The sequence below is a fragment of the Leucopleurus acutus genome, assembly GCF_964270905.1.
Source record: "Leucopleurus acutus genome assembly, chromosome: 9".
Lineage (NCBI taxonomy): Eukaryota > Metazoa > Chordata > Mammalia > Artiodactyla > Delphinidae > Leucopleurus > Leucopleurus acutus.
Genome location: NC_139144.1, coordinates 67,418,772 through 67,434,585, shown reverse-complemented (window position 1 = coordinate 67,434,585; position 15,814 = coordinate 67,418,772). Strand labels below are relative to the sequence as shown.

The following is a 15,814-nucleotide window of genomic DNA, read 5'->3' as shown; positions in this document are numbered from 1 at the left end:
AAATGATGTAAGAACCCAGAAAGGGATTTCTCTAGCTGATTTCTACTCTAATGGCTTTAGGTCATTTATTTATAATGACTGAGATACTTCCTCTAGATAAACTCTTACCAACTGTTTTATTCATCTGAATCAACAAAGCTTAAACTCACCTAAAATTTTTAGTAGAATTTAGCAAAGGTAAGGAAAATTAAGTATAGCATTGGCTCCAGGAAAAACAAAGTGCACACTTATCAGAAAATATCCTTGCATGTACATGTGCATGCACACAAATCAAGGAGCAACACATATAAGATCAAGCAAGCACACAGGGAGAAAACATGCCCTGGAAATTAAGAAGCTAATGAGTTTATAATAATAATCAATGAGAGTGCAGAAAAAAGAAAGACAAACTTATTAATAGAATCAGAATGACCTAGTTCAAATTAAATTATCTTGTCCAAAATCACTCCAAATTCTAATAAGAATACAGACATCTAAATAATGTTGAATACCTACCCTATTCAAACTCATAACAAACTGATGGCTAATATACCTATAGCTAGCTCCCTGCCTGTAGTGGTAGTTCAGCGCTTCTCTCACTGCCGGGGTCCCCAGCAGCAGTAAAGGGAACGTAAACAAAATGTGCAACACAGTTACTAAACCAGACAGAAGTAAAACTGCCACTGAGAAAAATAGGACCACATATTTTTTACAATTGAGTTATATATGTCTATATACAAAAAAACCCAAGAAGATAAATGATGAGATGTCAAATACATGACTAGAAGAAGAAAGGAACACTAGCAGCTAGCTCTAGGAGCAGTGGTTCTTAGTCAGAGGTTGTATATTAAAATGGCCTGAGTGAGCATCTTCAAAATAATGAATACAGAAGCCCTATCTTAACCTACAGAACCAACTGGTAGAAATATGCTCCAGTAACTCATTTTGAAAAAGTTCTCTAGACGACTCTGATCAACACCCTTGGTTAAAAACGTTTTTTAGGGCTTCCCTGGTGGCGCAGCGGTTAAGAATCTGCCTGCCAATGCAGGGGACACGGGTTCGAGCCCTGGTCTGGGAAGATCCCACATGCCGCGGAGCAAATAAGTCCATGCGCCACAACTACTGAGCCTGCGCTCTAGAGCCCACGAGCCACAACTACTGAGCCCGCATGCCCTAGACCCCATGCTCTGCAACAAGAGAAGCCACCACAATGAGAAGCCCGTGCACTGCAACGAAGAGTAGCCCCCCGGGCTTCCCTGGTGGCGCAGTGGTTGAGAGTCCGCCTGCCGATGCAGGGGACACGGGTTTGTGCCCCGGTCCGGGAGGATCCCACATGCCGCGGAGCGGCTAGGCCCATGAGCCGTGGCCGCTGGGCCTGCGCGTCCAGAGCCTGTGCTCCACGGCGGGAGAGGCCACGGCAGTGAGGGGGCCCGCGTACCACAAAAAAAAAAAAAAAAAAAGAGTAGCCCCCGCTTGCCGCAACTAGAGAAAGCCCGTGTGCAGCAACGAAGACCCAACACAGCCAAAAGTAAATAAATAAAATAAATAAATTTATTTTAAAAAAAGTTTTTTAAAAGCATAAACGAAGAAAAAGAAAATTGTACAACCCTACAATGTGACCAATCCGGAAGTAGAGATCATTGCTTATTCGTCTTTATCTCTTAGTTCTTAGAACAAATACAAATCAAGATACATACAAATCAAGACAGAAGAGGAGAAATGTTATTATATGATTAGTATTTGAACTTAGAAACAGCACATTACAAAATAAAAATGGAGTGAATAAGCATAAAATAAAAACATATACTCCTGGTAGAAATACCAGATATATGTAGTAAAAATGATACACTAAAACATTATCAAAATTTATACAGATTTAACACAATTTCAAAGCAAATTTCCACAGCTTTTGTTTTTGTAATAGGTTTCAAGTTATTCTAAAATTCATACTGAAAAAGGTGAAGAACCAAAGTATCTTGTTACAAAGGGGACTATAAGGACAATAAGAGATAATTAACTCTAACATCTGTTTAAAAATATTATACAACATAGCTGCAGTTTAAAAGACAGAAAACTGGCCTAAAACTTAAAAATAGGATATTGGAATAGGAAATTGGAATAGGAAAGTGGAATAGGAAAGTACAATAGTTCCAGAAACTGACCCTACATTTCATAAAATATAATATATAGTAAACCAAACACAACAATGAGGGAAAAATAAACCCCTGCTTTAAAGTGTTCAGCTTTTCTGGAAAATTAAATTAAATCAAATTAGGTACCACTTTATTCCAAAAAAGTTTTAAAAATAACAAACAATGCTGGCAAGACATTGGAACAAATATACCCATTATAAAACGAATTTGATTGTTTTATTAGGAAAGCACCATGACAAAATGGGTAGGTGGGGGAGGGAGATAAAATAATCATACCCTTCCAAAAAGTAATCCTGTTCCTGGGAATTCAGTCTAGGAAAGTAATTCTAAAGGGTGTGGGAGGGGTGCTGGTGGAAGCTATACGGAAACATCTAAAATAGCCTATTTAAATTGAAAGGATAAGGGCATATGATAATACTTATGGGCTCCTAGGAGAAAACTAAAGGAGAAGACTATTTTCAAGAGTTATTTTTAATACACTGTAAACAACCATATAGTAAAGTAGCAAGAGGAATACACTGTAACACATTATACTGAAAATACGAAAAACTGCAAATTACATGAATGATATTAGAAACCCAAGAGTTCAAACTCATTCTACTTACCTGTTTCTTAAACTGTTGGCACTCCTCTGGTGTGAGTGTGTCTGCTTTGGCAATAAGTGGAATGATATTCACTTTTTCATGCAAACGCTTCATAAACTCAATATCCAATGGTTTAAGTCTGAAATACACAATATTTAATATGACTGGATTGATCAGTTTGGGAGAAGAGATTCTTCACATCCCAACGTTAAATTACACACATTGGAACTACTTTACTTACTCATCAGAAACACTCCCTGAAGGTGTATTGGGCCAGCAACAGTTAGGAAGAACAGGATTTCAAGAAGCATTGGAGTGGCTAAGAAGGCTTTGACTCCTGTCTTTTAACACCCTGGTCATAGGGTTTGGGCCCTAAAGAAGAATTAGAAAAACCAGGAAGGCTCCTAATAGGCTTTCCTACAGCGGTCTCTACATTTACTACCCAAAACTTGGGAAATCTTTGTTTTGTTTTTAAATGAAAAGTTTAGTCCTCCTTCACTTCTTGCTACCAACTATATTTCTCAGAAAAGAGGCTCAAAAGAGAATCTTCTTCATCCCTTTTACCTATTACACTCTAACTGCTGCCTCCACTTTGCCATTATACTTTCAAGAAGGTCACCAAATATACTACCTACCATGCTGCAAATTAATTAGCAGCAGCCAACTCATAAATACTGTGGTGTGTACCAGTATTTTTTAATTTGCCCATTATGCAGCATTGACATTACTCCCTCACAAGCTGTTCACTTAGGGTAATTTTCAGGATCCTCTTTGTAAGCTAGTCTCCTTAATAGGTACATTCCTCAGAATTCTCTAGAAGGTCTTCTCTTCTCACTCTGCATTCTGTAAGCTTATCATTAACTACAATGACTTCTATTATCCTCTATGGGTCAATGACTCCCGAGTCTTTATACCCAGCTCAGATCTCACTCCTGTGTTCCAGGCTTGTGTCCACCCAGTGGAAATACTACTCGGATATCCCATTTTGGCACCTCAAAATCAAAAGCTCATCTGAGCCCCCACGTTTTCCCTCCCCTTCTGTGCTTTCTATCTCAGTGAACAGCACTACAATCCACCCAATTACTCAAGTCTGAAACCCAGAATTCCTCCTTCCTCTAATCCTCAATTCCAAAGATTCCCCAGGACCTGCTGAACAAATAAAGATATTTATATATTTATCTCTATTTCCATTACTTTGATTCAGGCCACCAAAGTATACTTTTAGTATGGATAATGACAAGAATCTATCTCTCCAAACCATGCACACTGCAGTCAGAATGGTTTTTCTAAAATCCAAATCTGATCATCAGGTCATTCCTTGACTAAAAACCTTACTAAAGCCAGATTCCTTAGCTAGTGTGGCCTACAAGTCCTGTGAAAACATAGCCTCTCCAGCTGTCCTCATCTCTTAGCATCCCTTAGCATTTTTGCTACCTCCTACTTCCAACGTGCCAGCCTTTTTGAACTTCTCACAATTCCTTGAAAGCACCATACTTTGATCTCTGGCCATAAGCTACTACTGCCTTTGCCTGGAACACACTCCATTCCCATCCCCCTTCTACTTGGCTTGCCTAATTCCTAGTCATCCTTTAGGACCTAGCTTACTATCCTCATTTCCTCTGGGAATTCTTCTCTAACCTAAGACTAGGCATCTTTCTTAGGGATCACAACTCTCAATTTGCCACATAGTAACTGCTTACTTATGTATTTGGTTTTCCCATCTTCTCACTAGAAGATCCTCAAAAGCAAGGCCTTTGTCTCATTCATCTGTATCTCTTATATCTAATACAGTGTCAGTACTTGAGAAGGTATCCAATATCTGTTGACTAAAAAAGTAAGTTGCTGTGGTTTTCCTTACATCTTTGAATAACTTTAAATAAAAACCTGCTATTCCTCACATCTAGAATACACTGTAGACTAAAAATTAATATTCTACAAAAATAAATGAAGGTAACAGCAATATTTTGCGCAGAAGTGTGGTATTCCTTAACTTTTATAAAACATGAGGAAAATGGAATAAAGATCTAATTTCATTATAAATTTTATTGACTAATATTTTAAAATAAAGAGAAAGCCCTTCTTAGCGTTCTCTTAGAGTACTATAGTTTAATATATATACAATGTTGGGCGTATTGGGGGTCCAGAGACTAATGAGGTATTCCTTTTCACTAACAAATAATACTATATACTTCTTTGTGGTAGTGACACTGACTGGCAGAAAGATGGGGTAAGGAGGCAGGAAGGCATATACAGAGAAATAAGATAGCTACCTCCAATTCTAATTCTCGTCTTAAATCCTCTGAATTTTGATCTTGGCATTCAGAGAACACTACAGAAAAAACTTCAGAAAAGAGTGTGTGGCTAGAATAACACTATATTTATCTGTAAATAGCACCCTTACCTCACTAGTGCTAACTGAAAAACCTTTCGATTTTTGAGAAAAAATTTAAGTTTTGATTGTTTCATCAATCATTACATCATGACACTAAAGATAAAAGCCATGGCCCAGTCAATCAATCTCAGATTTGTAAATTTTTAGGGTTCACCTTCCAGATTACACTCATGACAAATTTAAATTACCACCACTACCACCTCATTAAGCCGGTGACAGAATCAGTTAATCTAAAATTTTAATAAATCATAAGAGCATTTAATATAAAATATTAAAATCAAAATCCAAGTTAACAAGATTTTACACTTAAAACAACATTTGCAGAACATTATATTATTTCAACTTTTAAAGAGAAAGATGCTTGAAAATAGCCGTGACAAGGAAATTGGGGAAATCAGCTTCTCAAATATAAAACAACAGGGCTGAAGTACATTTAAATCAGTTAAAAAAAAATCAAACTTTAAATGTAACCTTTATTAAAGCCCCGATAAAATCTTTCCGCCCTTTTAAATTAGAATACAAATTTCAGAAGCATACAAAATGTCAACAGCAGAAAACACTTATTTCACAGTAGATTACATTCCGGTTGAAATTTTTCCTCTGTCCATTTAGTTTTATTTCAGGTCATCTTTTCCAACAAATTTAGTTTTTAAATGTTTTTTTTACACAATGGAAAGTCCTTTTTAGAATTTCTAGAAGATAAACCCAAATTAGAGGTAAAAGACTATTTAACCTCAAAGCCTACAGCAAAATAAGTAAAATGACTAGAGGGCAAATGACAAGTATTTATTAAATATACATACATATATATATTTCTAAGGGAAAAAAACTATATAAAACTCACTAAGTGACACTGTTTTTTCAAAGTGGCAATCAACATTCAAAAAGTTTGTAAAAACACCATTTAAAAATTCAAGTTCGGGGGGTTCCCTGGTGGCGCAGTGGTTGAGAGTCCGCCTGCTGATGCAGGGGACACGGGTTCATGCCCCGGTCCGGGAAGATCCCACATGCCGCGGAGCGGCTGGGCCCGTGAGCCGCAGCCGCTGAGCCTGCACGTCCGGAGCCTGTGCTCTGCAACGGGAGAGGCCACAACAGTGAGAGGCCCGCGTACCGCAAATAAATAAATAAATAAATAAATAAAATGCAAGTTCAGGGGCTCCCCTGGTGGCACAGGGGATAAAACTCTGTGCTCCCAATGCAGGGGGCCCAGGTTCGATCCCTGGTCAGGGAACTAGATCCCACATGCACGCCACAACTAAGAGTTCACATGCTGCAACTAAGGAGCTGGCAAGCCACAACTGAGAAGCCGGCAAGCTGCAACTAAGGAGCTGGTGAGCCGCAGCTAAGTAGCCCACCTGCCACAACTAAGACCTGGCACAACCAAATAAATTAAAAACAAAACAAAACAAAATTCAAGTTCCAAGTCAGTTACCAATCACTGAACAAAGAAAATGAAGCAACAACAGCTGAAATCATAAATTAACCCTTTGTTCAGTGACTACAATTGGTGGGTGAGATGGGGGACACTGAAAATACGCTGTTGCACCAATTTATATTTACTCCAAAAACAGTACGTTTAAAAAGGGAATCCAGGGATTACCCAGATAAGACAGAAAGGTCCTAATTCATCTATTATGTTGCCTGGAATTTCACTATGTAGTGAGCAGGGAATTTGGAACTCTCTACGGAAAATTCAGTGTCATATTCTTTCACTTAATCCATAGTAGCACATACCAATGGGCAAAACTTTGCTCCATTTCTAAAAATAGTTAAGCTGAGAAACTACTCAAAATCATATTTTTATACATAAGAAATTAAAATTTGGAACTCTCATCCCTTGTGACAAACAAGAAATGGCCCAAAGCCACTACACATAATTTCAAATTTTTTTCTTTAAATAAAAAAATCGTATTTCCCATGCAATTTTAAGAAATATATTTTCCCACAGGGAATAAGAGAAATGTGATTTCATGAGAATTACCAAATCTTGGTGAGAGTCCAAAAGATCTAAAATAATAAAACTGGATATAAACTGACAAATTTCTATTGACTTAACTGCAGGTTAAGATTTTACCCTGTTGGCTTCCAGGAAAAAGCCCTAACTAGTTAAACTAGAATGATAAAATATGTATATATATAAATTCAGGAAGACGCTAACAAGGACACAGAAAAAGCTATGTACAGTATGGTATTTCTGAGAATTTTTTTTTTGAGTCTTTTAAGTAGATGAGTCAATTTTGTGCTTTAAATATGTAAATTTCTGAGAATACTGTAGAATAATATTAGAAATAAAAGAAGAAACATTTGCACCACTACAGTCAGACAGTGCAAAAATGGTAATCTAAATAATTAAGGCTTTCTGCTCAGCCAAGATGGTGATAATGGGCACTAGCCTATCTAGCAAAAGGTGAAGAAAAAAGCAAAAACAGAAGAGAAAGGTACTCTTTTGAAGGAACTGGTTTACACTACTGTAATTTGGGTGTTAGATGACTTAATACTATTTAGTCTGATGCTATAAAACAGTCCAGTTCCTTCTGGTGGAGAGATAGTGGAGTTACAATCATCAGGTGGCTGAGTTATGCTGAGTCATTTATCCAAAGATGAAAGAAGAGTAATTACGAACATCTGCAGTTGACAATGACCCACATATCTACTCAAAATGACAAAGAAATACAAACAACAAAACAAGGATTATAGGCCGGCCATACTAACAGATCAGATCAATGTCTAGATACTCAGATCTTAATTTTAACTCCTAATAAGTAGAAGGTTAGTACTGATGATATGATACTTAAACAATTTGACTGTGACAGCTAAGGTGAAACAAGAAGACAAGTAGATTTAGTGAAGAAAAAAATGGCACATGAGAACCTTGGTATTTAAGTTTTTTTTGCAGCCTTCTCTACCAGATCTATAGTAAATAGCATCTTTGGAGTTTCTTAGAATATGTCTAGCTAATTTTGATGGCTGTTTCTCCTTATTTGATCGTTCAATTAGTGGCAGATTGGTCAAAAAGAAAGCTAAATTAGCCACACTGAGACACCAAACATGATGGAAACAATATTCCTTTCCATGAAGCAGGTAAAGTCTTATGCATGACAAACTAAGTAAAATCATTGTTAGTTTGTCTAGGACTTAAAAAAAGGCTTCCTATAAGCCATTTTTATATGGAATTTGGAACTTTACAACTGGTAAAGTTAAATGTACTCCACAGAGATGAGGGTTACTAAAATATGCACCCAAAGATGAGTAATAATAAAACAACAACAAAAAAGGTTATCAGAAGCATCAAGGTACTGACCCATGTCCTGAAGGAGCAATGAAGTATAAACAACACTGCACTCTGTTATCAGGCATCTGACGTCTGTTCACTCTAGATTCTGCATTTAGGTAGTCCTCAAACTTACTATCAATGTAGTCGATAACAGGCTGCCAGCTGTAGAATGCAGATAAATAAAATAATTAAGTTGTAATTCTACATATGAACATACAACTGATGACTCTGTTAAAGGGCAATAATCAATATTTTTAAATACACAAAACCTATGTAACCAATGGAAAAAAACACCTCAAATTATTCTACATATACGGATTTAAAAACATATAAATTATGTTGAATAAATCTTGATTCATTATTTCTAAACTTTCCAAACAGAAGAAAACTGTTTAGAGTCAGACACAACTAAATTATCATATTACTTGCATTAATAAGTATATCAATGCCAAGACACTTTACAATATGAAAAATTATATTCAAAGAGTTTTGTATTTCAAATGAAAAGATTAAACAATACAGAAACCTCATAATGAACTGTTACTTAGGTGTTTCAAAAGTTGACAGAAATTTATTTCAAAAAACAATGTGGAACTTGGGACTTCCCTGGTGGTCCAGTGGTTAAGAATCTGCCTTCCAATGCAGGGGAAGTAGGTTCGATTCCTGGTTGGGGAACTAAGATCCCACATGCCGTGGGGCAACTGAGCCTGCGCACTCTAGAGCCTACTTGCCGCAACTAGAGAGAAGCCTACGTGCCCCAACGAAGATCCCGCATGCCACAACAAAGACCCAACGCAGCCAAATAAATAAAAACAAAACAAAAAAACAGTGTGGAACTCAAAGAAAAATTAAAATATTTTTTATAAGCTACTAAGATATTGTTTCCAATTAGAAAGCCATGGGTGTTTTATTCACTTACAACTTATGGAAAAACTGAAGGTTTAAATTAGGATGTGATAGAAAATGGACAAAATTATAGTAAAGAATGAAAAGTTGCAAGTTTCTTATAATAATGAGAATTCTTTTATCTATGTTTTAGAATCTGTCTTCAAAATACTTCTATGAAAGGTGTTATCTTCATTTTATAGAAGAGGAAATCAGTTCAAAGAAGTTAAGCAACATGACAAGTGGCAAAGTTGATATATGAACCCAAGTCATGTTACATAAAGTTCAGTGACCTTCGCTAAGATGAGAAGCTTTAAAATGTTAAGGTAAAAACGTCTAACCACCCCCATCCCCAAATGCAGTGGAAAGCAGCAGTGACAAACCCTTCTTACCAATTACTATTATCCACTGCATCTCCAAATCCTGGGGTATCAACTATTGTGAGCAGCAGCTGAACACCACCTTCTTTGATTAAAACTTTGGATTGTTCCACCTGTAAAAGTCATTGGTACAGATATTAATACCATACATTATATCCTTGGTTTCCTACAACGTAAGAGGTAGGGAGATGAGTGTTAATCAAAACCAAATGGGAAGCTTTTTGCAAACTAAATCTACTCACTCACACACTTTCTTTAGAATCAATTACTGTTAGAAGTCTTGGTTATTTAAAAGAAAAGCACATATGCAAATAGTGCGTTTACGGCTCACTGTTGGTACAGAGAAGGAAAACAGGAACTGCTAAAATAATATTAATTACTAAAGCCATACAATACTTATGTAACCTAAATGCACATCTAATAATACAAATAAACAATGTGCTTGAATGATTAAGTAATTCATAGAGATCAAATGTAATTAATCAGACAAATACATTTAATTTACCATTTGCAGTAAACGTTTTCCTGGACTATCTCCATCTAGTTCAGTCCAAACCAATTACTCAAGTGAACTTACTACCATTTGCAAATCTTTCTCAGCATGGCTGTAATTATTTACACTGTGTTTACGTTATGGCTAAGATACAATTCTCTTCTCAAACGTGTTACTGTACATTCAGGCCAAAGCAATCAGCAAAGGTCAAGGCATTGAAAAACAATGTATTCTGGTAGGGTAAAACCCTACTAACTCCGATTAAAATCTTCAGTTCTCTTTAGAATTTGTAAAAACCTTCTATTTGAGAAAAGGTACTGGACTTAAAAACAGTAACAACATTTCCTCCTACAGTCTAAGATATTTTTGTAACCCCAAACTCTGTTTTAGAATGTAAAAATCATTCATCTTGGGCATACCCCGCTGCTAACATAAAGCAAACACTGATTCAAACAGAAAAGGGGAATCATTCTCCTAGATAAAGATAGGCTTTCATTCAATTTATATCAAGTGTTTATTAAAACTAGAGGTTTCAATTATGCTGATAGGCTAACTTAAAAGGCAAGAATTATACTCAAACTTTGAGTGCTACAAGCCGTAAGATGGTACAAATTATTGTACCAATAAGTACTATTAGACCTAAGAGGGAAAGGTAATCACATGAAAAGCAACTTCAACTATTTATGTTGGTTAACAGTGTTTGGAAAGGAAGAGCGGCTAATTTCTGGGTAGAAAAAGTTTGGTTCACCTTTATAGAGATTACAGAAATGATGATGTCTTTCCATTTCCCTTTGACATTTTCTTACAGATGTTAGCTGATGGATGAGGAGTTGAGACTAAGACTGCTGAGAAAGAAAGTGTATAGCAGCATTGTCCAATAGAACTTTCTGAAATGATGGAAACGTTCTTTGTCTACACTATCCAATATGGTAGCTGCTTGTCCATGTGGCTACTTACCACTTGAAATGTGACTAGAGCGACTGGGGAGCTGAATGTTTAATTTTATTTAACTTGAATTAACTTAAATTCAAATAACTTCATGTGGTTTAGTGACTACTGAATTGGACAGTGAAGGCTGATAGAAATCAAAAATTATTTTGTTAAAAGAGTATTATCAAAAAAGAAACTTGCTGAAACTGAAAATACTGCCTGAGATTTGGACATGCATGTCCATGGCGAGGCTTCCAATCTTTTAGACAAATAAGGGACAAAGCTCTTATCTTTTAGACCAATGGTCTTCAGACTGCTTTGATCCTAGTGTAAACTATCAGTGAAAATTTTAAACATCCCAAATATGTTTATTTACCTACCAAACATATACAACTGGCAATCTGAACATTGAATATTAGTGTCAATTTCTCATAAATTAAAAAAGTAAACATCAATAAATAAGGGTTCTGGGCTTCCCTGGTAGTGCAGTGGTTGAGAGTCCACCTGCTGATGCAGGGGACACGGGTTCGTGCCCCAGTCTGGGAAGATCCCAAATGCCGTGGAGCGGCTGGGCCCGTGAGCCATGGCCGCTGAGCCTGCGCGTCCGGAGCCTGTGCTCCGCAATGGGAGAAGCCACAACAGTGAGAGGCCCACGTACAGCAAAAAAAAAATAATAATAAAATAAATAAATAAGGGTTCTAATATTTTCTGGTCATATTCAATATCAACAATGGTTGCAACACTGCTTGGGAGACCACTGTTTCACACCACATAGCTGAGATAATACCGTTTGTCTAATATCAGCTTACTGTAATAACATGAGGGAAACCAAATAACTGCAGAAATAATCAGACTCATTAGGGCAGATTATCAAAACTAAAAAAAATTAAGTGATATTACTTCATGTGGCTTAGGAAGTTCACATTCTATATATCTGGTGGTCCTCTATAGTTAAAAATGACAATCTGGTTATATGTCAATTATATCTCCATTTAAAAAAAAAAAAGGGGGCTTCCCTGGTGGTGCAGTGGTTGAGAGTCCACCTGCCAATGCAGGGGACACGGGTTCGTGCCCTGGTCCGGGAAGATCCCACATGCCGCAGAGTGGCTAGGTCTGTGAGCCATGGCCGCTAAGCCTGCGCGTCCAGAGCCTGTGCTCCGCAACAGGAGAGGCCACAACAGTGAGAGGCCCACGTACCGCAAAAAAAAAAAACAAATAAACAAAAAAAACCAGGTTATTCATTTATGGTAACTGTCATTGAAGCAGAAATATCCAAAGTAATCATACCAGCTCTTCACCTAACAATTCTTCTACATGACACAGTACTGTATATTAGAACTGATGCAAAATGTAACTGTTCTACATGAATCATCTCCTGATTTTACTCCAAACCATTTCTGGTTCCCTTATTACCAAACAAAGCCCATTTCTACCTTCAGTACTAGATTGTATACTAATCACACACCATAACAGCTTAAATTTTAAGATTTTTGTTTCCTTGTTTAAAAAAAATTAGTTGAACAACTTAACTGTTTATTGAAATGACAAGAAAAATGAATATCTGTATTTTATATGCTTTAACGAGTCTGTTTATAAAGCTTCTTTTCTTCTTTGGCCTATGAAATTCTGTGTATCCATACATGGTCAAATACAAAGACGACGGCAACATATGGAAGAAATCCAGAAAACATAACTGTAAACTAGTGCCATTCATAGGATCCAACTGTATCCTATCATCTGGTTTTGCAAGTATCCTCATGGGATCCATGGAAAACAAATTAGTTCAAGTCCAGGAATTTCAAACTTTTCTTAAGAAATCTATTCCAAATGGCCACTTTCCCATGCACTTTACTTAAGCAGGTCACATCAGCATATTTTATGGCATCAGAGTTCCAAAAGAATGAATCAAGGGCACTTTCAACTGAGTTTCTCTCTGAAAAATAAAACTAAAGCCTATTTTATTGTCTATGTATAATTAATAAATTAAGGGCTCTTTTGGATTCCTAGATTCCAGAAACCCACACTTTCTTCTAATATTTTCAGTTTTTCAAGCTGAGAGAAAGAAAAAGTCAAACTTTCACTGTTTATACGGCTTCAGTTCTTCCATTGTTGAAAGACTATTAAATACACTACACTTTTCTAACTTAATGTTTGAGTCATTTTTTAAAGATAAATAAAAAGTGTTACTTAATTAACTATATTAAAATTTGAGGAGAGGGTTAAAATTTTCTGTCAGGAGTTTACCTCCAACTATACTTGCTCAGGAGGTGGCATTATAGCCAAAACTCTGCAGAGACTTGAATAGTAGATACTTGAACAGCCTGTGATATTCCACTTAGCTCAAACACAGAATCTATTTTGATTATTTAATAACTCAAAAGACAAACATCATCTTAAACACTTACGTTCAACAAGAAACTTAAAGATGCAATGACCAACAGAATAGTTATGCTTAAAGACTACTTCCCTCTCATCAAGACCCAGAACTAGCTGAAAAGAAACTTGATCTGAAGATTCTAATTCTGCCTTCCACTCTCTGAACCACTACACCTCATTCCCTTGTCTCCTTACACTGAGATCTTAATTCCCTTGTCCCTTTCATTTTCTATTAGCAACCTCCCCTCCCAAATCCTTTCTTTTCCTTTCCAGCTCAGATACCTTTCCATAAAATTCATAAACTTCGACAGGAATTTCCATGCCATATGATGATCCTTTTACTTGTTCCTTCATCTCATGCCTCTCACAGTATGGCTTTTATTTGCTCCTTCAACTCATGTTCCTCCCAGTATGGCTCTTCCCAAGCTCTACCTTACAATCTCTGCCACCATGCTCAGCAAAGCACTTGATCTCCGCTGGAAGAGGAGAGCACCCCCAATTTGTTGTTGCTATTTATTATTTAATCTTTAAAAATTGAAGTATAGTTGATTTACATTGTTTCAGGTGTATAGCAAAGTATGTATGTATGTATATGTGTGTGTGTGTGTGTATATATATATTCAGATTCTTTTCCATTATAGGTTAGTACAAGATATTGAATATAGTTCCCTGTGCTATACAGTAGGTCCCTGTTGTTTATCTATGTATAGTGGTGTGTATATGTTAATCCCAAATTCCTAATTAATCCCCCCCCTTCCCCCTTGGTAACTATAAGTTTGTTTTCTAAGTCTGTGAGTCTGCTTCTGTTTTGTAAACAAATTCATTTGTATCATTTTTTTAGATTCCACATAAGTGATATCATATGGTATTTGTCTTTCTCTTTCTGACTTACTTCACTTCGTATAATAATCTCTAGGTCCGTCCATGTTGCTGCAATGGCATTATTTCATTCTTTTTTATGGCTGAGCAATATTCCACTGTGTGGGTATGTGTGTGTGTGTATACACCGCATCTTCTTTATCCATTCATCTGTCAGTAGACATTTAGGTTACCTCCATGTCTTAGTGCTGCTGTGAACACTGGGGTGCATGCATCTTTTTGAATTAGAGTTCCTCCAGATATATGCCCAGGAGTGGGATTGCTGGGTCATATGGTACCTCTATTTTTAGCTTTTTAAGGAACCTCTATACTGTTCTCCATAGTGGCTTCACCGATTCACATTCCCACCAACAGTGTAGGAGGGTTCCCAACAGCATCCCCAACTTGTTTGAAGCAACACTGAATCTTCCCTCCTGTTCAGTGGAATAGATCCCTTTTTTTCCTAAGGCTAATTTCTCAATCTATGCTGGGGATTTGACCAATTTCCATTTTAGAGTCATTTTGACAACTATTTAGACTATTTCCCCTGTAACTTCAATCTCTTATCTCTTACGGAATGATTCCCCATAGGATACAAACATTCTCCAAACCACTATCTCTGTCCCCTACACTCAACCTCTAGGTATTCCCTCTCATCCCTTCCTTCATAGCTCTACCCCCATCTTCACTGCCTCACAAATCACTTCTCAATCCACTGTCATCTTCCCCTCTATTCCTACTATTTCACTAAAATATACTTTGCCAAGGTCACCTATACCACCCTATAGCAGCACCTTTCTCACTAAATCATAATTGTTTGCTATATCCTTCATATGACTGTGACATCCTTGAGAACTCTGTGTCCATCATCCTTATAGCCCTCAAACCTGGTAAAAGACAAGCATTCAGTCATCTGTTCTGTGTATGACTGGTTCAAAAAACTATCAAAACTGGACCAACATCAACAGGAGAGTTTCCTAATTGGACTCTGTAAAAATGTTTCAAGGAGTCATAAGATGTTATCTTAGGGATAGGATTCACTGTTTTCACTTCTTCTCACCTCCAAAATTTTTGTACCCATTTAATCTAAAATAGTGATTTATTGGACTTCACAGACCAACAAAAAAAGTTTTAAAGGGGACCAACATAAGGCTACCAACAAAGAACTTGAAAAAAAAAAAAACTAGCACTGTCATTTCACAAAAGAAACTGAAATGGATTTAGTCTCAGAATAAAGGACAGTCTTTCCCTAGGAGACAGTTGGCAACCTTTTGCTGACATGAAATAAGATATATTTTCAGGGCTTCCCTGGTGGCGCAGTGGTTGGGAATCTGCCTGCTAGTGCAGGGGACATGGGTTCGAGCCCTGGTCCAGGAAGATCCCACATGCAGTGGAGCAGCTGAGCCTGTGTACCACAACTACTGAGCCTGTGCTCTAGAGCCCGCGAGCCACAACTACTGAAGCCCATGTGACACAACTACTGAAGCCCACGTGCCTAGAGCCTGTGCTC

The 15,814-nt window shown here is 37.0% G+C and overlaps 1 protein-coding gene across 2 annotated transcripts in view; it reads right to left on the bottom strand.

Annotated features, from left to right (window-relative positions):
• Positions 1 to 15,814, bottom strand: part of SEPTIN7 (septin 7) — a gene marked incomplete at its 5' end in the record, with an annotated part of 103,319 nt that overhangs the window by 25,386 nt on the left and 62,119 nt on the right. For both annotated transcript variants that reach the window (XM_082846683.1, XM_082846682.1), the window contains 3 exons: positions 2,738 to 2,855; positions 8,410 to 8,544; positions 9,660 to 9,760. In XM_082846683.1, coding sequence (XP_082702809.1) covers positions 2,738 to 2,855; positions 8,410 to 8,544; positions 9,660 to 9,760 — 354 coding nt within the window. The remainder of the gene's footprint in view (positions 1 to 2,737; positions 2,856 to 8,409; positions 8,545 to 9,659; positions 9,761 to 15,814) is intronic.